This window comes from Actinia tenebrosa, unplaced genomic scaffold, assembly GCF_029948245.1.
Source record: "Actinia tenebrosa isolate PJP-AT-01 unplaced genomic scaffold, QUT_ActTen_1.0 PGA_scaffold1__47_contigs__length_23844297, whole genome shotgun sequence".
NCBI lineage: Eukaryota > Metazoa > Cnidaria > Anthozoa > Actiniaria > Actiniidae > Actinia > Actinia tenebrosa.
This window is the reverse complement of record NW_028292578.1, coordinates 23330031-23354676: the sequence shown is the minus strand read 5'-3', so window position 1 is coordinate 23354676 and position 24646 is coordinate 23330031. Positions and strand designations below refer to the sequence as shown.

The 24646-nt window shown below is 35.8% G+C and overlaps 2 protein-coding genes across 5 annotated transcripts in view; one reads left to right on the top strand and one right to left on the bottom strand.

Moving 5' to 3' along the window:
- The window catches only part of LOC116309102 (lachesin-like), a 48319-nt gene extending 25544 nt beyond the window's left edge, over window positions 1-22775 (bottom strand). Inside the window, exons 1-3 of one of the 4 annotated variants that reach the window (XM_089033260.1) lie at window positions 22541-22775; window positions 19448-19951; window positions 4578-4638 (exon numbers count right to left, since the gene is read on the bottom strand). The gene's annotated coding sequence lies outside the window, so the exon portion shown is untranslated. Of the gene's footprint in view, window positions 1-4577; window positions 4639-14047; window positions 14396-19447; window positions 19952-22540 lie in introns of those variants that run through there. The other 3 variants (XM_089033261.1, XM_089033263.1, XM_089033262.1) reach the window with 3 other exon arrangements.
- Window positions 8345-11489, top strand: LOC148910134 (uncharacterized). The gene is made up of 3 exons (XM_089032178.1): window positions 8345-9342; window positions 9436-10441; window positions 10581-11489. The coding sequence occupies exons 1-3, from the start codon at window positions 8395-8397 to the stop codon at window positions 11375-11377; spliced, it is 2751 nt and encodes a 916-aa protein (XP_088888304.1). The 5' UTR covers window positions 8345-8394; the 3' UTR covers window positions 11378-11489.
- Window positions 22776-24646: the final 1871 nt, after the last annotated feature.

The following is a 24646-nucleotide window of genomic DNA, read 5'->3' as shown; positions in this document are numbered from 1 at the left end:
TGATTATCCTTTCTGCTCTTTCATATGTCATTGTCTCGTCCGTATCGCCCTCCATAAACGTTGTAAAGGCAAACTCAGCATCCAGGCGATCCAACACCTGAGTTCTCAGTTTGCGCACAGTTTTATTTCTAATGCTCGTGATGGCGTCCATCTATATGTAAAGGATATCTTAACCTCCGTTTGCGGTACCCAACACAGCAGCAGTAAGGGACTTGTCGCGCGGGTAAAACCCGACTCGGACGCGTTCGGAATAACGCGGGTAAAACCCGTGAATATACGACCTCAATCGCGAGTCCCCCTTACTGCTGCTTCCTGAGAGGGAAGGCTGTTATGTTGCTATGACAACTGCTGTCATCTGATTGGCTAGTTTGAATTTCTTTTGTCTTTCAACAAATTACTGAAACATGTTTCACATTTTTGCACTGCTGGTGTTTCAGGAAAACAGTACTGCTCTCAACCAATCAGAAGTGAGAAATTTTTGCATCTATATTATTAAAACCTGTAAGTATTGTTTTTTTTATTTTTGTCATTCCTCTATTCCTTGCTTTTTCCAACGTTTTTAGACAAAAAAAAGATCTTTTTTTGCTTTAAACAGCTAGTTTTCAGCAAATTATGCTAATACAAAAATAATAAGTATATTTTAATAAACGAGTAGGAGTGTTTTATCAGAATTAAAACCTGATAAAGCGCGATCTGCGAGTTTATTGACTTAAAAAATTCAGGAATAATTAATGAGTATTTAGGGTCCTTATTCGTGCCATACTCTTGTACTCTTTTGGTCCTTTATAAAGATTTGCACTATTATCAGGTATAAAGATCCATGCACGTGATGGATTTGAAGGGCCTGATAGGTCTAAATGTATATGCTCATTAACACTTCATGAATTTTTGAAGTAAATTAAAAAGATGCTGATTTCGTGAGACATAAAATACGGAAAGGAGAAAATATATTTTGGCTGTTTTTGCTATGTATCGAACACCTTAAGTCACAGGGAAGCGAGCCATGTTGACAAATGCATCGTTACTGCGCATGAGAAGAACTTTATTTGCAGGTAGTTGTTTGCGGTTGTCTCAACCAATCAAAACGGAAAAAATGATATGAATGATAAAAGAAAATAGCTTGTGTACGGGCATCCATAGTTTAAAGTCAGCCGTGGCTTTTCTGTAAAACCAAGAAAACCAGACCATCATGGTGAAAATACCGTAGCCTTCAGAGAAATTTAAAAGAAGGCCGTTTTGTTTTTTTATTGTTAGCTTATGCCGTACATTGAGTTTTAAAGTCTTGAAATTTGAACCTAATATATATATTTAGGCACTGCCTAAAAGCGGAGCACCCGATACGAAAGTAGGGAGCCAGGAAGCCCAATTTGAATAAACCTGAAAGGTAAAAATTAGATCGGGAAAAAAATCTTCAATTATTTTTATTCGAGATGAAGATAACGTATCCCATAATAAAAACCATGCATTGAAATCGAATCAAAATGCACTACCATTGTTTTTTATACGCGATTATACCATCCCACTTAGGAATTTTGAACACAACTCACCAGCCACCCCACGGGCTATTTTTGTTCTTTGAAGATTCTTCGACAAAGTTTTCCATGGCCGACATTTTTAAGCTTTGAATTCCTGTTTAACTTTACTTTAAAAAACGAAAGATAACTACAGATAATCCAACAAAATATCAGGTTTAGTGAAATTTAGCTTGGATGTCTTTCATTGAAATCGAAATTTTGTTCTCCTTGTTCATAATCGAAGTCCCGCCTGGATTTGCGTTTTCTCTCTCTCTCTGCTTGCCGCTTTTCTTTGGTGAGATTCCTTCGTCTTTGCCTTTCTTTTTCACGCCTCCAGAGTTTTTCCTCTTCCGAAAAAACTCTTTTACTTCTGGCCTTTCTTTTGGCTTCATTCTCCTCTGAGCTTTCTTTCGACATATCGATTTCGGAAAGGGGTTCCATCGTAAATAGAGTAAATATAAATATAAATATAAATATAAGCTTGAATAAAAAATTGTGTTCTTATCTTTCGGTATTTCTCTACGTAATAACAGGTGTAAAAACGTTTTTTACAAAAGTTTAATAGCCGGATTTACCTTTATGTGTACCCGGATGTTGCAACGCATCGACATTCCCGCCAAAAAAAAAAGATAATCTAACCAGCCAATCGGGATTCTTGTGTACACGGACGGACGGACGGACATACGGACGGAAGTGACGTCAGCCAAGCCATGAAAAATCAACTCGATGGTTTAACATTTTTTCTTAAGTATGATGCTCCGCTATGAGCAGGTAGTCCAATAACTTTATCAGGTACCATTATTGCAGAGAAAGTCAGATTTAGTCTAGATTAATTTCTTCCTTGGATATATTGTATTCCATGGTTGATATTTGTATGTCAAAAGCTAGCCCCAAAATCCCTTTTCTGCTAGATAGCGCTCACTACATTTATGAAAGAGTACTATATATTTCATAATCTCCGATCCTGACATTTAAATTATCATTTAGGAGGTATGTCAATATGTTATAATAACAAAACAAAAGATTAAAGAAGGACATGGATTCAAAGATAGTTTGAATGGCAGTGATCCTGAGCTATTTTCAAATCCCAATCCAATCCTTTTTTAATGTATATTTCTTTGTAACCATGCAAAATATTTTACAATATTCCGATGGTTTTAAATAAATATTGATTGATTGAAGCAATCGGTACTAAAGACTCCTTGTTTTAAAGCTTACATCCAAAATTATTTGTATCTCTTTTTTCAAAACATATGCGTGAAAAGGCTATTTCAATTTAGGCGCATTTCAAACTAGTTGGATAAAATATGTAATTTCAATAACTGCGCAAATTTAAATTTGATATCTACTTACAGAAAGTAGCGAACAATATTTAGATGGAAGCAAAAGAAAATCGCCTTTCTTCATTCTTGTCGGCTGTACCAGAGACAGTACCAGCTTATGTGAGAGACTGGAAAGCGAGAGCGGGTGTGGACTGGGCGCGAATGAGAAGAACAACGTTGTAAAAACGTTTTTAGGATGGATCCGAACCAAGTTGATAATAAATGAGTTCAGTTTTAAGCTTGGTTTCTATGGAAAGGGTTAACACTTATAGTACCTGCTTTTAGTTTTTATTATTTGCCTAGCCTTTATATGGAACTACAGTCACAGTCAGTCAGTCAAGTCAAAGTCACTTCATTATGACTTAATCTGGTAAATGCATGCACTTGACGTTGTATGGTCGCCCCAATGGGACAAAAGGTTTATAAACTGTTTTTGAGTTTTTTAAATATACATACGTTTATCTAAATTGGGCTCTTTGTATCTGCTTACGTTTTAGGAACGAGATCGACCACTTAGATTTGATAAATCAAAATAAGAGTGACAGTGTCACGCAATATTAATAACTAATCCAATGTGTGGCTTTCTTGTTCGATAAATAATTAGAAGACAATTGAGTAAAATGAGTAAAAGTGGAATGACAAGTGCAAAGCATCTAAAAACTTAGATTTGATAAATTAAAATAAGAGTGACATTTGTCACGCAATATTAATAGCTAATCCAATTCGTGGCTTTCTTGTTCGATAAATAATTAGAAGACAATAGAGTGAAATGAGTAAAAGTGGAATCACAATTGCAAAACATCTTAAAACAAGGAAACGGCTTAATAGAAAAACGGTTTGTCATCATATGTGTCTGTTCTCTTATTGATTACAGTTTTCAGCCAATCAGCGCGCAAGGGATTTGTATGATATTTTAAATTGGGTATCGTATCGTCGACATTAAGTCGAAAATTCATATTTCGGTGTCTGGGATAATACAAAAATTAGAGGATTAAGGATATGCGATCGTTCAATTGTTATAGAATTTTTTCTTCCAAATTCGGCACATATAGTTTTTTAGTGCTAGGTGGAAAAATGAAGATAAAAGTTGAAGATAAAAAGGCTTTATTTAAAGGAGTCTAATACAATTTTTATCATGTTCTCGAGTCCTTGCAAATATCATGTTTTTCACAGTTTCACATAATTTTGCTGTAAATTCATGCATTTTTAAAATCTGGCGCGAATATGATATTTGATATATTTTGCAAATGTCTGGCAAAATTGATGCAAATACATATATTCACATCATATTTTCCTCATTCTTTTGAGTCTTTGCAAACATGATGTTTTTCACAGTTTCACATAAACTTCAAATTTGCGCTTTTAGAAAAAACGTGCGCGAATATGATTATTGACATAATTGCAAATGTAAAGCAAAATTGATGCAAATGGATATATTTGTTTTCGAGGCTTTCCAAATACCGATTACAAGTTTTCAGAGTTTCATAACCAATTTTTACAGTCGGAAAGAGAAAATGTAAATTCCACTATTTTTATCATTCTCGCTTAGCCAATGTGAAGCGCTTGTAAAGGATCATGGTCCGGGTACGTTTGTCCACTGTCCAAGGTACTTTGCGCGCGATATCCTGCCTTGCTTTGATTGGCTGATGCACATTTCGAATTTAGGCGCCATTTTGATTCAGTTACATAGATTGTTCTTGGATAAATATTCTACTTTTTTGACATAATGTCATGTACATACCAAATCTTGGTCTTCAAATCAATAGTTCCTGAGCTGGCTTACCACTGTGAACTTTGATCGGCTGGAAGAACAATTATACATATATATTATGACCAGTTTGTTTTCGTATTTCAGAAATCGAAATATTTTCATTTCTGGAACACTGTGTGGTTTCAAGCAGAGATAACATAATTAGGGGAAAATGCTGAATCATTGTGTGATTAAGAGTAACGACAACTTTTATCACGACACAGAAATAATCCCCGAGGACAAATGTCGTAAAATACTCCAAAACGCTTCATATACAAAGTTAGCCGCAAGACTCAAGCCAAATTGAACAATACAGAGCTTAAATCCAATCAAATTTTAAATGCTATTATTTTAATTGTCAATGATAATCCTTGAAATGTGTTACGACAGGTTGTATACTTGACGATATACAAACTTGATTAAAAATCGCCGATGAATGAAAGATATAATTTAACCCGCTTGTAAAAACAATCGTTTTCAAGAAATCTATTTGTCTAGTTTAGGAATCGCAAGCCAACTAGACTCCAGTCTTATCAAAAGCAGCTTCAGTCTGTCTTTCCAAAAGGCCTACCCCGGGTCATTAAGTCGCCTTAAGTCGCCTTAAATCGCCTTAAATCGCCTTAAATCGCCTTAAATCGCCTAAAGTCGCCTTAAAATGCCTTAAGTTTGATCTTTTCAGACTTATTTTTTACATTTTTGTTTTCATTACTTCTATCATTCATGCATTCATGCATTATTTGACCACCATTACCAGAATGCTTTGCAAATTCCCTCATGAGAAAAATAAGAAAATTGATGAAATGAACAAAACAAAGGAATTCTGGTAGCAGAGGTTCATGACACCACAATGCAAATGTCCTAGCTATTATAGCAGAGCACTCATAGTCATATGAATAATAAAAAACTGGCATAAACTCGACATATAATATTATGTAAATATTTAAGACATGTCACTTAGAGTACAAACTCTATAAGTGTGTAACATAAATACCACTATACTAAATTATGCTAATCCTATTGTTTTCTATTGGTTAATTAGCACTATTTACTACTGAGTAGCTATTACCAATACCTGTTTCAATATTATATTGTAAATAACTTTGAAAAATTATGGTAATAAAGCTAAATCCTCATCATCATCATAATCATCATCGAGTGTTGCACACTTTTAGTGTTTGTACTCTATCATCATATATATAATAACAAACTGATATGTTCTCATAATATGAAAATAATCAGATATAATATGTAAATAATATTAAGACATATGCTATATATGAGCAGCCAGAATACCTCACTGATATAAGCTGCTATACTAAGTTTTATTTCTCTCTGTTGGGTCATTTGATGTTAGATAATTTTAAAATGGATAATGTTTTAAAATTCTATAAGTCTTAATGTATTTTGAAGTCAATCTTGCTAAAATATGTGGTTTTTGGTAAATAAGAATATTTGATTTTCCAACCAATACTTTTTTGACTGAGATTACTGAGGTTCTTAGAAAGTTTTTATCGCAGACCACGTCATCACTACTCCAAAATTATACAAACTATATAAAGCACTGATTCCTCTTTACGTGCATTTGATTTAAGCTTATATTTTTTGCAATTCATCTTTAAATTTGGCTCAGAAAATTTAGCTAAGTAAGCATATGTATATGAATAATGCTGGAACTTTAAGAGCAGTATTCTGTAAGCATAGAGAATACCTTGGCAGGGCAACCTCACCAAATCTCATAATATTCCATGCACAAATAGGCATTGAGGTACTATTCCAAAAAATGCTAATAGATTTTTGAATCTCAACATTCCTGATTTTTTTAGGGCCATCAACTCTTGAGGTGGTTCATGACCCAAATTTCAAAATCAATTTAATGGATAAAACCAGGTCACCAAAACAACATTTTTAGTTTGATATTCAGACTTTTTCGGGTTTTCCATTGAAATACATCTTCGCTTGAACACAAAACAGCATTTTAGCAGAAATTAATAGCATTTTCTAATTTTGGGCTTCCTGTGTTAGGAGCCATGTTTTGCTCGGTTATTAAAAAGCTGAAATTGTTCAAATTCAAAGCGCTCTAGCTCCCTGGCCATACATCCAAATGAAATGATTTTAAGTTTGCAAACAAAGTAAGTACTCGATTTCCAAAATCCAGAAGGACAGCTCTGGCAAGGCAAATTTTGCCTAAAAATCCCATGTTGAATACACCATGATTGCGTGAAAATACAAAAACATATCCGCATTCGATATCAAAAGTATTTCTTAGTTAACAAAATATCAAAGCAAAACCAGTTGAAAAATGACAACAAATATCTATATTTTCAATTTGTGTATTGTTTATGTACATAAATGTCAGCTATAAGGAAAGCTTATACCATTATCGTCACGGCATTCCAACTGATTATTAGCGAATATTCTGAATTCAAGGCTCTTTCTCCATTTTTTTTTGAGGAAATCTGTGGCTGATAGACCGCTAAATGTACAGTAAATAGCAATGAAAAGACAATTTCTGCAGACCGTGGCTGTTTACAATATCGTTATGCATGAATTCATGATGCATACCGCTGACGGCAAACTAAAGCGCGGGAATCAGGTGGAATCAGCTGTGTTTACCTTCTTTAAACTATGAGTAATAAGTGTGATTTTTCAAATCTTTTAAATAATTTCGATGCATGTAAAGAGGAAGAAAGTTTTATTAAGTTAAAAGAATGCGATCGTGATATATCAGGTTATTTGAAGTACCACGAGGTTAATTTAAACGAGAAACTGACTGAATGGCAGCTGATCCTGGCTCGAGCAGGTAACACAATCCATTATGTTGAAATAATGTCGTTTAGTGCATATCTATTGTATTTCGTGAACTGAGAGCTTAATCTTTTATTTTAACATTGCCTAATTTCTCTTCAATCTTTTAATCTTTAGGGGATGATTTGTGTGGTTTGTTTTCTTTCCAAATATTAGTTTTTGCAACACAGGAAACCCATGAATTGGAGACTCCAAACTAATTTGGAGACATGCGATATGACACTCTACGCCTTTCGTCTAGGCTTTTTTAACCTGTTTTTCATATATTTTTTAAAAGAATTCTTCTAATTTTACAATTGTTCAGTGGTAGCACATCATTTAACAAAGTCCAATGTTAGCATGTCTTAATGTCAAAGGTTTTACCAAACAATACGATATGGTATTTTTTAATTTATGCTATTATATTTCTAGGTATACTCGAAAATGTTGAAAAGTTTCATTCCTTCAGCATTTGCTCTTTTCATCGTGACGAATATGGGATGCGGTGGAAAACTGGAAAAATTAACTGCTGTGTGCCCAATGCCATTTCAACGCATCCAGCCAAAAGCAGGAAAGGCGATATAGGCTGCTCACATCAGTATGCAGTGAAAATCAAAATTCTGACCGGAGTCTGTATACCAGTTGGATTGCGTAAGGAGAATATCATTTATTAATACTTTTATGCGCAACCTAACGGGTGTGTTTGTTTCCCTTTTTTGATAGCAATTTGCAGACATTGCCGTGAGAAGCTCAATAGTATATCCATCATAAATATCGACCGTCCTGAAGAAACATTGGTGAAGCTCTGCGAAACCCAAGAAGGGAGCATTGAAATGTCTTTGAAAGGACAACAGCGTCTTCGCTCTACAAGAACAAAGATATATAGTGATCAGCAGGCATGCACAAAGTGACTTTATAAGATTATGATTTTAAAAGTTCATAAGTTAACCATTTTGTATGCTTTCATTAGAGCGTTGAAGAACCAGACTACGACACGGATTTGAAAATCAACCTAACAGCTCAAATGAGGCAGAGGGAAAGTTTAATTGCAGATGGCACGCGCGAACATGTCTTGGAATACAGAAGAGAATTATTGAACAATTTTCTTACATGTTGTGGTATTGATCCTTTACCAAAAGTCGATAAAATGAGTGAGCATTCAGAACGAACTAAAAGATTGTACATTAGCAAAGCATGTGACATCATCTCCGTGGTTATTAAACTGATTTATCCAACCAATCCAGGGGGGCTTTGGAAGTCTCTCAAAGAGAATACTTCTATAGACAGTGCACTTGGCATAATTCCTGAGGAGCACCAAATCTCTCCCGAGGAGTCAAAGTACCTCCAGTCATTGAGTGAAGCATATGAGAATGCAACTACATGGGCTACTAGAAGGCAGATCTTATCTGTTATGGCAGACCTTGCTCCCTACAAAATGTTGGTCAAATTCATTCCAGGTCTGACACAGTACCGAGTTACAGAAGCAAGGAAACATAAAACGTTATATGGTCGTGGTACTCCAATTCCCTTCAGTACTCAGAACAGACAGAGAGTTGACCCGTGCCAATTAGAAGACTTCATTAATTTCATAACAAGCTCCTTTGTAGTGCAAGATTTACCATTTGGCGAGAAAAACCTGAAACTTGAATCTGGAGAAGTCATTCGTATTCCAAACGTTATCAGAGTATCAATAATTGAGCGGATAATTGACCAGTACCTTAGTTATGCCAAGGAGACAGAAAAGACACCACTGAGTAGAAGCACTCTAAGGCGTGTACTATCAGTTTGCAGCGCGTCAACCAGAAAGAGTCTTCAGGGTCTGGACTACTTCTCAGCTGATGCTGGTAAGGCATTTGATGACCTCGCGCTTATTGTAAATACTCTAGAAGAATGTGGAATGGATTCCATCAAAGCTGAAGACATCAAAGGCAGACTTTTATCAGGAAAACAGTACTTGAAGAGTGACTACAAGGTAAGCACTCCTGAACCACCCAGGACATGGAAGTGGATAACGCATACACAATATACAACACGGTATTTTATGGTAATAATATTTTTTTGATAGGTGCACGTATCTGAGAATTCAACCATTCCAGACCATTGTATAAAGTATTCTCTCAGTAACAGCAGCAAGAAAGTTTTTCAAGCAACTTGTGATGATCATTTACACAACCAAACTCAGGACCGCTGTGAAGACCTCAAAGTCACTCTCGATGAAATCAAATCTGAAGTTGAGCACACTCGGTTTTCAAATGATGACGAGAAAGACAACGCCACGTATATAGTTCGTGAAGCCTGCAACAACATTGAAGCATATAAGAGACATCAATTAAGGACAATAAATCAGGACAAGGCTAAACATGATGTTATGGAACTACTCGATGAACACACCGTACTCATAGTTGATGACTTTGCGATGAAATTCCTCCCCCAGCATTTTCGCGAGTCACAAGGAAACTGGTTTGCCAAGCGAGGGATTTCTTGGTATCTTAGCCATGTAACAACAAAGAGAGCAGGTATTCTTCATACCCAGTGTTTTATTCACATTATCGAGAAGTGCAAACAGGAAAGTAGCGATGTAGTTTCGATGATGGAGAATGTAATGGCTCAACTCAAAGCAGAAAACCCAGGCATTACGAAAGCGTACTATCGTTCTGATAACGCTGCTTGTTATCATTCGATAAACACTATTGTGTCTTGTCAAGAAATCAGCAAGCGTACTGGCATTCAAATTGAGCGTTATGACTTCTGCGATCCACAAGGCGGTAAGGGTCCTTGTGACCGCTTTGCCGCCACAGTGAAAAACCATGTTAGAATCTATATGAATGAAGGCCATGACATTGTTACTGCAAAGGATTTTAAAGAAGCAATGGAGTCACATAACGGGATTCCTGGCGCAAGAGTAACACTTGTACAAGAAGACATCGTCAATAGTGAAAATGATACGCCTGAACAAAAGTGGGAAGGAATAAGTAGCCTGAACAATTTCCAGTTTGATGAAAAGGGTGTTAAAGCTTGGCAAGCATATTCAATAGGCGAGGGACAATTTTCACCTTGGTCAAAGTTTGAAGGTAAATGAAAATTGAGATAATATTTATCAGTATTCTGTCTTTTTCTGTAGATATTCCAAAAAAAGTCTGATAAAACTGGGCAGTATTCTTCTTAACCGATCAAGCTGAGCATCTCGTGATACTCATCTTCTTTTTGTAGGTTCTGGAGGAACAACTCGTACTGAATGGCTATCTAATACATTCTCTGGAGATGGGTTTAAAGAAGTCCAGGTGATAAAAGAACCAAAGAAAGTAGTCAAAGCATGTGATGAAGACGAAGGCTCAGAGACTGCAGCAAGTGAAGATTCAAGTGATTCGGTTCACATTTTTACTTGCCCAAACGAAGGCTGTGTGAAAGTGTACCAAAGTTATGGAAAACTGGCCTGGCACATAGAACATGGGAAGTGTGAATACAAGACTGAAAGGGAGTCTCTTCTAAACAAAGCAAAAGTCATGTATGCTGAAAAGTTACTAGTCGACCATAATGTGAATTCGCAAGGTAATGTAAAATCAGGGGTCCATGAGAGCGTTCCATCTACTGACCCACTTCTTCGGGGCTGGGCTCTTCGTCTAACGAGAAAGAAGTCGAGGTTTACAGCAAAACAAAAGGAACACCTCGATGAAAAGTTTGAATCAGGAGCGAAAACCGGGAAGAAGTATAATCCTTTGCAAGTATCTCTGGAAATGAGGACAGCAAGAGACAATGAAGGGAAGCGCATTTTTAGTGTCGACGAATTTCTTTCTGAAGATCAGATTAAAGGATATTTCTCTAGAAGCTCATCAAAAAGAAAGCGGGGCAATGTTAGTGATGAAAGTGAAAGAAAACAAGCTTCAGCTGTAGCCGAGGAGATGATGTTACAAGACATGCGTCAACTGGTGGATAGAAATATCCAGATATCTCATCCAATTATAATTGATAACTATAACGTGTGTGACCTGGTAAAAAAGACAGATTGAACAAACTTTCAATCCCACTGCTCAAAAACCTATGTGAAAAGCTTGATATCAATTTGACCGAAGTAGGCTCGGGAAAAAGAAAGGGTCTTTATATTGCACTACTCAAAAAACTTGTGGCGACCTGTTCCTGCCGTCAAATCTAAACAACGATACAATATTGCGTATAATGCAGTTGTCGTTAGTTTTTTTTAATTTTTATCACATCAGCATTATCATATCTATTAATATAATTCTCATAATTAATGATATTATCATCTTCCATCATCATTATAATTTGTTTCATCATTATCATTATTATTATTATTATTATGATAATTATTATTATTGTTATCATCATTATCAATATTCATATTATTATGGTCGTTGTTATCATCATTATTATTATCATTATCAATATCATTATCATTATTCAGTTATGTTTGTTTCTTTCAGCCCTTTTAATGATTAAATATTACAAAAAGTCGAGAAGTGTGGTCAGCGGTATACATCATGAATTCATGCATAACGATATTGTAAACAGCCACGGTCTGCAGAAATTGTCTTTTCATTGCTATTTAATGTACATTTAGCGGTCTATCAGCCACAGATTTCCTCAAAAAAAATGGAGAAAGAGCCTTGAATTCAGAATATTCGCTAATAATCAGTTGGAATGCCGTGACGATAATGGTATAAGCTTTCCCATCGCTTAGTGCCCAATCGTTCAACAATCAGCTGTGAAATTATCGTTCGACTGTCTCTGTTTACTGCCCAGTTAAATATTTCTTGATCGATAATTTCCCAGAACTAATCTGAAGATGGACAACTGAGTACTATTTAATGCTGAAAAATATTCTAGCTGTACACAAAAGCGAGACTGAAGGTGAGAAGAAATTGTTGGATCTAAATTCTAGAAAGTTGCAAAATTGTGCTTATAAATGGGCTCAAATTGCAAAATTTGTGACATTTATGTACATAAACAATACACAAATTGAAAATATAGATATTTGTTGTCATTTTTCAACTGGTTTTGCTTTGATATTTTGTTAACTAAGAAATACTTTTGATATCGAATGCGGGTATGTTTTTGTATTTTCACGCAATCATGGTGTATTCAACATGGGATTTTTAGGCAAAATTTGCCTTGCCAGAGCTGTCCTTCTGGATTTTGGAAATCGAGTACTTACTTTGTTTACAAACTTAAAATCATTTCATTTGGATGTATGGCCAGGGAGCTAGAGCGCTTTGAATTTGAACAATTTCAGCTTTTTAATAACCGAGCAAAACATGGCTCCTAACACAGGAAGCCCAAAATTAGAAAATGCTATTAATTTCTGCTAAAATGCTGTTTTGTGTTCAAGCGAAGATGTATTTCAATGGAAAACCCGAAAAAGTCTGAATATCAAACTAAAAATGTTGTTTTGGTGACCTGGTTTTATCCATTAAATTGATTTTGAAATTTGGGTCATGAACCACCTCAAGAGTTGATGGCCCTAAAAAAATCAGGAATGTTGAGATTCGAAAATCTATTAGCATTTGTTGGAATAGTACCTCAATGCCTATTTGTGCATGGAATATTATGAGATTTGGTGAGGTTGCCCTGCCAAGGTATTTTATATTTTCTTGGTATTTACTGAATACTGCTCTTAAGGCCTAGAAATACACATACACTTGTATACCTAGACACATTTGACTTTATTAATGAAAGCTTTTACTATGTTTGATAAATAAGACGTACTTTACAGGCAGATCGAGAACATTCTAGAACATTATCTACTCACATGCTAACGCCATGCAGCCATAGGAATTAAAATCCCTTAGTAGTCGCAGCCGACAAATGGGGTGACGTGACCTTTAAAGAGGGCTTGAAGAGCATGAAATTGCCCGGACTTCCAGATCAAACCGTATCAGTTTCGATGGAGTGGATCACTAGCTGCATTGCCGATAGGAAGATTCTCCCTACGGTTTCGTACGAGACAAGAAATCAAAAGGTCCTTTGAAACCTCTTTTAAGAGCGGCCGTCTGTAACTGCCGCCTTAGGTGTGTAAAATGATAAAAATCAAAATCCCTCAAACTCTGTCAAAATATAGGTCTTAGGGAACTATTTCAAGAAAAAAAGGTCTAAGTTTTATTGGATTTATATTTTTTGCAAACGGCGACAAATTTGATTTCATGGCTCGGAGGGAGAGTTTACCGTGGTTTGACCATAGTAGTTTGAAATTTCGCCTGAAGCTATAAAACTTAATGGAACTAAATAATTATAAACTACTCAATAACTTGAGATACTGGTGCACATTTCAAGGGGTTGATATTTAATTTCCGTAGAATACTTAATATTTTACAGATTTTTCAATATTTTGCTTTTTGGAGCGATTTTTCATTAACATAAAAAGGCCCAAGTTTTATGGCAAATATCGCCACTGATATGTGGCCTACGGTGACCAAATTGTTATCCAGCTGTAGTCCAATGTCTCCTCTTTAAATACATGTAATAATATTTTGGGGCCACTCAATACTTTGTTTTTTGGAGCGCGAAACAAATGTGCACCAAAACGGCGAATACATTACATGAAATTACTGTCACGTGGTCAGTCAATACACAAATAAAGTAAGAAAAAGATATTTTTGCCCGTGAAAGTGCTTCACATCAAGTTATTATTTATGACAGAGACAAAAAGAAACACATTCACTTACATCTATCCAGTTATCAGTAGCTTTTCTCGTATTTACCAGGGATTTTACATCGTGACTCGAAGCCATCACAAATAACACACGAGTGAAATACTCTTCCACCTTCGTTTCATCGTCCACGACCAGAAACTCTCTAAATGATCTGAATATCACATGCCGAGGTTTACAAGAGTAGAACAAAGGTCATCAGAGGAGATTATTTCTTTAGACAAATCGTCCAGGTCAAGATGATCCGGATTAATGATTCTGTATGTCAACAAGATTGGCGCTTACGTGACACACAGGAACCCCACTTGTTATTGCATGTTACATCAATATGCAAAATCAGCAACCAACATTTTAAGACAGTTTTTCTCATTTGACCAAATAAGTTAATTTGGAATATGATTTAGAAGAAAGATACTATGCAGCCCATTAATTTGAACAGCTGCACGATGTAACCATATCGTTAATCAGAGCTATATAAGGAGCTTTCAGATGGGCAGTTATTGCCGAAACATCTAGGTGAAAATGCTCACAGATATCACGGAGGAGGGAGACGCTGAATTTCTTCAAGTTATTTTTAGAACTCAAGGTGCAGAGGTTGTACGAGTCATACACTATTGGGTGTATCAGTTGGCACTCATTTAAGATGGTAGATCGTGCATTAGAGTAAGCCACCTGGTCTTCCGCTGCAACTCTATCTTGAGGTTGGTTCACTTGCCCCTTCTTTTGCTTTGAAGCCCTGCGAGAGAAGTATGACTGTATCTGCTGGAAGGTCAGGAATTCACTCAGGGTAAATCGCCTATTGCCGTCTGGATCTTTAGCATAGCGCATGTCTTTACTCACGGTCGCGGGATCAAGCTTATGCCCTGTCTCCTTACCAATGTCAAACTTCTCATTGAGATATGATATCTGTTTTTCGTTAAATCGCTTGTTGGATTTAGTGGTTCTAAGTGCCCATCCTTCGGGTAGCATGTCTTCATTGTTGAACAGTGGAGTATCGGAGCTTTTCAAAACAGGCTGTTCACCAACACCTTGCAACACTTTCTCTGTATACATCACTTTGGCCTTGTCCATGAGACCTTGTCTTTCTGGCCGCAGCTCACATACTCCATATTCCATATGGTTTACAAGAGATGAATGTCGATGATAATTCTTTATGCACCCCTCATGGGGACAGGTGAACAACTTTTCTTTTTCCTCGTCAATGTCGTCATCCTCATTATCATCGCCTTCGTCATCGGCGTTGACGTTAACCGCCTTAGTGGTGTTTTGGCTTCTGGATGGAGTGATGTCCACGAAATCACCAACAGAAAACTCACAATTGAAAGTTTTAAACGTTGTGAGGCACAAGCTGCCAGACACTGAAAATATATTGTATTGAAAATTATATGTCACTATCATCATCATCACCACCACCACCTGACCACCAGCACGACCAACAACAACAACAACAACACAAGCAACACCTATCATCGCCATCTTCGCTACCAGGACCATCATAATCATCATGTCATCACCACACTGCCATCATCATTGTCAAAACCACTATCACCACCACCTTAACACTCTTTCCGCCATAGTCATACTCGCGGGATTCGGGACGTCTTGAGACCGTAAAGTTTACGGGAAGTGTACTTGAAAGCTCGAAAGGACTGGTAACGAACAAAATGGCGGATTTCTTGTGGATGTTGAAAAAGTCAGCAAGAGGACGAGAAAGACGTACGCTGTGTCAAAGACACCTTCCAAATTTTTTTATCAACCAAAGAAGTAGTAACAAATGCTTTTGAGTCTCGACGATTGTCAGAAGAAGTGTTTGAATTCAGAAAAAAGCTTGCTTATGGAAGCTGATATGGATTGGGAGTATTTTGCTGGTTAAAGTCTGACGTAAAGCTCCGTAAAGCATCGAATAGGATAGGTTCCTGAGAAGGAAAGTTAAGCTGATATAAAAAGATTGAGCTTATGTGTCAACAACCAAGTTTTCGTGTGAGGATCATCAAGGAAACAGCAAAAACAGTTTCTGAAACCTTTTTGAAGATTTCTATTGTCTAAGCTCATATTTTCTTAAACTTCATCTTTGGTATGTAAAACATTAGATTTGCATTAGGTATATAAGCTTAAGCTTATATGGTACTGTTTTAAGAATATTTTGTAGGCAATTAAGGCTGAATATATATAAATTTATAAGCTAGTTTTTATAAAAGAAATCAGATTTTGCCTCTGTTGTCATAATGATGTCATTTGACCTGAACACAAATCAATATAAAACAATGGAATGAAACTAGTAGTGTTAGATGTTAAACTTGTGGGTTTCAAAGTCTGCTTACTCCAGTGTTGTTATGTTGGTATAGACCATTTGCACTGATTCCCAAGAGGAATTGCATGAACTGGAGGACAAAATAATGAGTTTTTTTTCACATGAGAAAATACAGCTTATTGTTTTGGGAATCAGGGCAAAGAGTCTATTAAGAGTTAGAAACAGAAATGATAGACCATTTTCACAACTATCATATGACTGCTTCTACAGGTTAAGCCACTATATTGTTTTTGCTATAATAAACACTGGTTATCATAGTGAGAAATGTTAGCTGCTTGAGTACTTGCACTAAACGCATGAGAGAATTAATTGTTGCTAACAGCACTAATATCTACGCAGACAAAACAAAAACAAAATAGCGTAACTTAGCAATATTTTGTACTAATTTATGTTCATAGGTTTAGTGCGAGCATGCTAGGATGTGTTAACACCCTTATTCATACCATTTATGGCATCTAACAGGTGCCAGTAGAAGATCAGAAATGCCAATGCAAAGGGGAACCAAGGCTACTGAGGCAGGTCTCTCTATTAATCAATCACAGTTTGCATTAGCATTTCTGCTTTTATACTGGCACCTGTTAGATACCGTAAGTGGTATAAATAAGACAGTCCTTTGTTTACCTTTAATTAGATAAATCATTTTATTTAATTATTTACAAGAAACTAACTTTGCTCTCTTAAATCACCTTAGTTGCTTTAAATCGCCCTTAAAATACCCAAAATGTCATCATATTTTCTTCTTAAATCGCCTTAAGTCGCCCTAAATCGCCCTAAAAAATTACCCAAAATTCCATCATATTTTCTTAAATCGCCTTAAGTTGCTTTAAATTACGGCGACTTAAGGACCCGGGGTAGGCCTTTCCAAAGCCGGTCACCCATGGTATAAGAAAAGAAATTCCGAAGCTTTTGAGTAAAACTAAGTTTAGCTGGATGAGATTATTCTATATTAAACGCGCGCGCATGAAATTTTTCTTTTCTCTAATATTCAAGTACAAAAGTATACTAAAACAATTATTCATCTCAGGCTCAGTAAATAAACTTTGATGGGTTGCGTTCTAAATTACAAGAGTCTCCGTTGTCTAGCAGCTATCTTACAAACTACAATGAAGACATCGATTCTATCAGGTCATTCTGGCAGAGCAAATTTCTTTCCATGGTGAACACTTTTATCCCTACGCGAAAACCGCGTAAAGTTTCTACTCCTCAGTGGATTGATGGAGAAACTACTCACGCTATTCGCATAAAAAACTCTGTAAGGAAAAAAGCAATAACAAAAAACAGTGACATGTTATGGGACAAGTATCGCCAGCTACACAAAGAAGTGAAGTACTTAGTAAGATCTACATAAGAGAAATCTCTGACAACTCCTTCTCTCAACCGAATAATATTGTATTATTAAATCCAGTGCGAGAATCAATCAAATTGTAGAATGAATCAAAAAAACAATGCCAAGCCAATGTCAAGCAAATCAGGAACCTAAATTGCACAAGAATGGTAATTTGACCCTGATGTTATGTTTAACCAACTAGATAGCCATCATCATTTTATTGTTGGAATGAAAGGATATGTTGAAAGGCTATTGTTTTCTGCTGCTTTCTGATTCTCAAGCTTGGAATGCATTTTTATTCTACAATTTGATTGGTTCTCACTAATTAGCTGGTCCTAGCTATAGTAGTTTCACTGCACAACCTGTGTTAAAGCATCGAGAAATTATGATAATGTATAATCAAAAATGTGTACAGTCATGAATTTATGATAATATATAAATTATATGTTACAGTTCAAAATATCGGCTGGTTCCAATGAAGGTATTTTATGAGAGTTATGATAATTGGACTGTTAATTTTCGCACCATAAATCTATAGTTTTTAAAAATAAGTAACTTCTTCTCGTCATTATTGTTCATTGCATGTTTATATATTTAAATATGCTATTTTACTGATTGTTAAAGAAAATATGTTTTATTAAAACTTTTAACCTGTATTGCACTCTATGAATTATATATTTGTATATAAGTGAAATTTGGTATCATGGGAGTCTAGGCAAAATCTAGGGAATATGATATTTTTTCTGCATCATGAGGCTTATAGAATCTGAAGTGAATATGAAATTTGCTACATATATCATGAGGCTTATCAAATTTGAAGTGAATATGAAATTTTCTGCATTATTAGGCTTATCAAATTTGAAGTGAATATGAAACTTTCTGCATTATGAGGCTTATAGAATCTGAAGTTAATATGAAATTTTCTGCATTATGAGGCTTATCAAATCTGAAGTGAATATGAATTTGCTACATATTCCTATGGATGTTAAATGTAGTGCTAATATATTATTAATATTTAATATTTAATATAAATGCTTAATATTTATATCGTATTAATCCTATGGTGAATCCGATATTTCATGCAGTGCGCGCAGGTATACTGAATTGATTACAGTGAAGGCAATGAAGACAAATCGCAACAGAAGAGAAGACATAGGTCTTGAACGATTCACAGCCTTTAAGTTCTGGAAGTATTTCTCTTTCGTCTAAAATGTGGTCTGAACAAAGCAAGCTTACAGCGCAACTGAATATTTATCAGTCAGATATTGAAGAATTAGAGATAGCAACTACCTTGACTATATCATCGAAAGCCATATGGTAACGATATCGATTTAAAAGTGTAACTAGACGGATGAGTAGGAATTGAACAACAACATATTGCATGACATTGAATGATATTATGATCATTTCCAGGAAATCCATAGCATGTTTGTGAGACGTATTATCAGCATAAAAAATGAAGTCTCCAGGTATAACAAGATCCCGGGAGGGGGGGGGGGGGGGGAGGTAAATTACTCTTGACCTTTTAGGGTAGGGATGTGCCCCTGAGCCCTCTAAACCCTGACCCTGTTCCAGAGTAAAATCGCTGAAATTCATACCCTGTTCCAGAGCAAGATCGCCTAAAATCATACCCTGTTTCGGTATAGCGAAAATGGATACCCCGTTCCAGAGAGGAGAGAGCGTGATTTCATATACCCTGTCCCATAGCGAGCGCGATTTTATATACCCTGTTCCAGAGTAGAATCGCTGAAAACCATACCCTGTTTGCGGCACGTACCCGTATAGCGAATATAGGAGAGTACCCCCCGGGTACAAGATGATCAGGATCTGTAACACGCTACTCCAGCAGAGTACCAGATTCCTTAAAACGTTGGAGAACTGAGTATTTAACGGAATTACGAGGTGGTCAACAGGCAACGACAGTTAAATTTATGTTAGATTATTAACAAATTAACATTATATACTGGTTAAATCGAGGCAATACTATGTTTTCACCATATTGATTTTTTTTTTCATTCGGGAATGGAGGGCAATCAAATCTAACTGATTTGATGTCTTAATCACCTTGAGGCTTAGGAATTGACAGGTGTAAACTCTTAATCATGGAAAGAGAAAAATGAATGAAGAAAGAAAAACACCAAAAAAAAAAAAAATAGAAAGTGAAAATAAATGTAAAACTTTTCTAGCCTGTAACACAGAGCTTCATATCGTCTTGTTTCTTTATTGTTGTTGCATTAGTAATCCTATCCTCAAGACCAAAACAGCACATTTTCACTTCCTTCTAAACCCAAATTTGGAAGAAAAATAATAATAATAAAGTTAATAATTCAATAATAATAATAATAATAATAATAATAATAATAATAATAATAATATTGATAAGTTATTTAATTTATTAATCTACTTTTTACCCGTACTTCTATTCGTTCAAGCCAGGAATCCTTGAGCCTGTCGACGACAACGTTTTTATTTATTTATTTATTTAATTTTAAAATGACTTTATCATTCGAAGCCTAAAGCTGCATACTGTAAAATCACTGAAGTTTTAGTTATGGTGGTGAAAGCACAAGGTCAAAACTAAAGTTCGAAACAGTTTCTTCATGAAATCTTAGTCATCTTCACATTTGCGGGAGATGGTCGCTTTCGAAAACTTCTTTGAGTAGAAAAATTGTGATTTTTGTAAAACTCGGTCCAGTCTTCCCTTGAAAAAGTGTGAGTTTTTGACAATTTTGCGACGTTTTCTCAAAATAGATCGAAAATCAAACAAGAATGGTGACCTCCCCCACTGTTTACTTCACATTTTAACTTACGAGACCGTAATGACAATCCTCGAACGTACATATTTATTGCATGGTGAAAACAAGTCAATTTTTCCGTAAAGCTGAGGAATTGTGTGAAATGCATAACGCAACACTGTTTTAACAAAAAAATTCCCAAACGAAATATTCTTTTTTGGGAAACATCCCATGATCGTCATACCGATAAAACATTTCATAACACGTTGTCCAGCTCTGAGCCTATGCTCTTAGAGTGTCTCGTTCTTCAATAACAAATAATGAAAATATACTTCTTTATTTACGAGCAGCTTTTTGTGCTAGAACCTTATAAGATCATAAGAGGAAAATGTTGACCGCATAGCTAGTTACGAATCAACGAGGACATAACATTTTGATAAAAGTAAAAGTATCTTTAGTGGGATCTATATTTGCGATATATCAACGAGGATTTGTAGTATATGGTGGTAAGGCTGGAGTATATAAACAGATTAGAAATTTTAAGCTTTTAAATTAGGAGGGATTATAGGAAGCAACAGGAACAGCCCCAACTTGTAAAAGTGATTATAACTTGTGAAAGTGATTAACCGCTATAGCTTGTGGTTTCTAAAAAACTGAAATAGAAAAAGTAGCCATATACTTTCTCCAATTTGGAAACCTTTGAAAAATATAAAAATGATTGGCGATTTTCGTTTGGAAACCTCTTAAAGCGGTGAAAGACGGAAAAGGGCTGCCTTTGAAAACGTCAACGTTACATTTACATTGGTGCGTCTGTTCCTCGCATGCGCAAATAATAATAAATTCTCTCGCCTGTCGGTATTGACAAGCGCCAACGGCCATTCTGTGAAAACGACGTTTTTGTCAAAGCGCTGAAACCTCTAGATAATCTATAACATGGATGAATAAGTGTCGTCGGGGCTAGAAGGGATACTTCACTACGCACTCTTATCTGAATACTATATCAATGTTGAGGTGCATGTTGCGTCATAGCTGCCATGTTTCCTCATTATCTTCCCTTGCTAGAACAACCAACCTAACGGCTGTTTCATTACTATGTATATATCGCGAGGGAGTTTGAATCATATGGTTACACCGCAAGAATATATAATTTGTGCTTGAATGCCAAATTAGTGCTTGAATGCCAAAGAAGAAAAGAAATATATATATATAGTAAAGATTGGATTAAAGACGAGACATGTTCACTGTAACTCCGAGTTTCGTGCTTACGCACTCATCAGACAGACTTTAATGAAACATATTCCTATTACTGTGATATTTATATACAAGAGGTGTAATGATTATTTACAAAAGAAGTATTGGCCTGGATTTCTATTGTTCATCAGATAGAACTTGTTTTCATGTCGGCATTTGCAGATCAATTCGGATCGCTTGTTTAAAAGAGTGTCGCTGTTTGCTTTGATGATAAGTAGCTTTTCTGTTAAGCACAGGTCACACCTCTTAGAAATGTTGCTGTATGGTCTGGCTGAAGTGATGATTGTCCATTCTATGTTGTAGTCTTTGTTGTTATCTTTAAGGTCCCAGATGTATTTAGAAAGTTCGGTGCTGTTAGCGTATTTTCTATTTCGCAGAGTATTTTCTATTTTCGCATTTGACTTCTACGAATGTTCGTCTAATCCATAGAGCTTTCGAATTCTCTTATGACATGTTATGAAACACCGTGACTTCTGAATATATTCTTATACTTTCGCAAGCCCTCTGCGTATATTTCTACTGGAGCGCGGCGGACCTCTCGCGACTTTGTCGCTCGTTGGCCGCGCTCGATAAATTCCCGCTAGATAAACCCCTCGGGAGGCAAGAGAGGTCGGCAAGTCTACTGTATTAATGTTTTAAGCAAGCCTAATTATGCAATAATCATTAATAATAAGTCGAAGGAGTCGACGTTCGTTAAAGGTATTTTGTACTATATATATGTTTATTACCGCTTTGATTTTGTTACCACGACCTATGGTCTTTGTAGAGCATAAAAAAGAACACATTTCCGGGTGATTTCATGAACATATAACTCAGGTATGAGAATCAGTTGATGCATGGAGGGATAGACTGAATTGAACTGACACTAATATATTAATTCTTACCAAAACAGGCTTCCATGGAGTTTTCAGTAACGTAATCTGTCTATTTGTTTTCTGCTTTCAGTCGACTTTCGATTTAGTTTTTAAAAATATAGACACAAACTGCAATTCTGGTCTCAGATGTTAACGCGTCTTACTCACGCGTCAGCCATGTTTATTTCCATGAGAATATCATCATCCTCGAAATTCAATATGGCTGCGAGGTTTTTTGAAGTCATAACGTAACCAAGAAACCAACTCGAATGTTGAATGTTATTGTATTATCGTATCTTTCTTTTCAATTAGAACACCAACTAAACAATAAAAACTACTCACAGAAATATAACAAATGTCTTCCGAAAACTACTGAATAAAATAAATGGAATTTTGTTCTTATTCCGTAATTTTCGGAAAACAATCGGCACCCCGCGATGTTTTTTTCATGTTGTTCCATATTATCATTCATATATAACGAATAAACGACGTACACGTTATCAGTCACACCATTTCTCCTATAAAACGATGTTCTGATTCGTTGTTGAAGGTATGAATTCCCGGGGGGGGGGGGGGGGGGGGGGGGGTATGAATTATTAAGAGGTTTGAGAAACCAGAACAGGCCTTGGCTTTAGGAGTTATATTCTCTTAGTCAGATAAATTGTAAATGATGAAGAAAAGACATCTGATTTATCGTTTGATTGAATTACACAAATTTCGCGCGGGAAATGTACATAAGTATTTGGGATTTAAATAGTGTTTGTTTTTGAAGTGAAAACGATTTATTGATTAAAATAATAGCGAATTGAAATAATTGCGGGAGGGATTAAATAATAAAATATTAGCAATCAAAGAGACGCAATAAAATATATTATTTTCGAAATCGTACTATACTGCTGTGTTCCTTACACCTCGGTTTTGCCTCTTTGTTTTTAGCGTCAGATTATTCACAAATACCAATGTTAAAGTAAAGAATGCACAACTTCTCAACGATACAAGCAATATTAATATTCAAGGATGTTTCCTTCAATACATGAATATTATACACAAAATCGTGGTTAACCCTGAGCAACCGAGAGCTCAAAAAAGGAGTATTATATTACGACTAATTATGTATTTATATGTTTGACAGATGTCTGCGGTATGAAAGTGAATTTGAACGCCGAAACTGAATATTTTTTTACTTACGTCTATATTTTTTTCAGAAATGAAACTTGGTATATATCAAAACCCTTATCGACTTGAGCCTCAAAATCAGTGAGTGGTAAACGACTTGATCAGTATTACTATAAATTACTATTACTACTATTCCTATATAATATCTTTGTGAAAGTGAGGTGACCTTATTTTAGTTTCTTAGAAAATACGGAATATCAATGACCTTATGAAGTGAGAAGTACGATGGACAGCGCATCAGCTACCACACCTAGTTCTAGTCAGATGATTAGTTTATAGTTATATTAGTTTAATTTAGTTTATATTATTGTAACTCTATATATAATTAATTAGTACATTATGCTAGCCTAATCTACAAGCACTAACGCGACGGATAAATCATTATCAAGTGGATAATTCGATGCTGTTATCCAAAAGATTCATCAAATGGATAAGATTTATCCGTTTCTTCGGTCGCCATATGTGAATTGAGTTGTTCGATGTGTTTTTATCCCCTATGCTACGAGGGCTTTCTCCGGGTTCTCCGGTTTCCTCCCCACATAAAAATCAACATGTAAGCTGAGCGTTGTGTGCATAGAATATTGAATGTAGTGGTAGTGCGTGCAAGCGAAAAGTGTCCCCAATTAGTGCGAAAAAGCTTTTTTTTCCCCTGTTAATACCAGTGCAGTCTATTTCCCGGGAAGATATTTATGTACTCTTTAATAAACGAGCAGGAGTGTTTTATCGGGTATAAAACACGAGGCGTAGCCGAGTGGTTTTAGACCCGATAAAACACGATCTGCGAGTTTATTAAACGGCTTAAAAAACTCCAGATGTATGTTCTCATACTGTACCGAATACTTTACGAAATGAACCAAGTTTGATAGAGAAAATCCAAGTTAAAGTTTATGCAAATGAAGACGAATCTATATCAGATATAAAACCTCCTTCATGGTCATGATTTCTATTGTGTTTCCTTCA

Coding starts and splice junctions, on each gene's coding strand:
- LOC148910134 (XM_089032178.1), top strand. CDS start 8,395: ATGAGGCAGAGGGAAAGTTTAATTGCAGATGGCACGCGCGAACATGTC. Junction 9,343..9,435: donor ACTTGAAGAGTGACTACAAG/GTAAGCACTCCT, acceptor TTTTTTTGATAG/GTGCACGTATCTGAGAATTC. Junction 10,442..10,580: donor ACCTTGGTCAAAGTTTGAAG/GTAAATGAAAAT, acceptor TTCTTTTTGTAG/GTTCTGGAGGAACAACTCGT.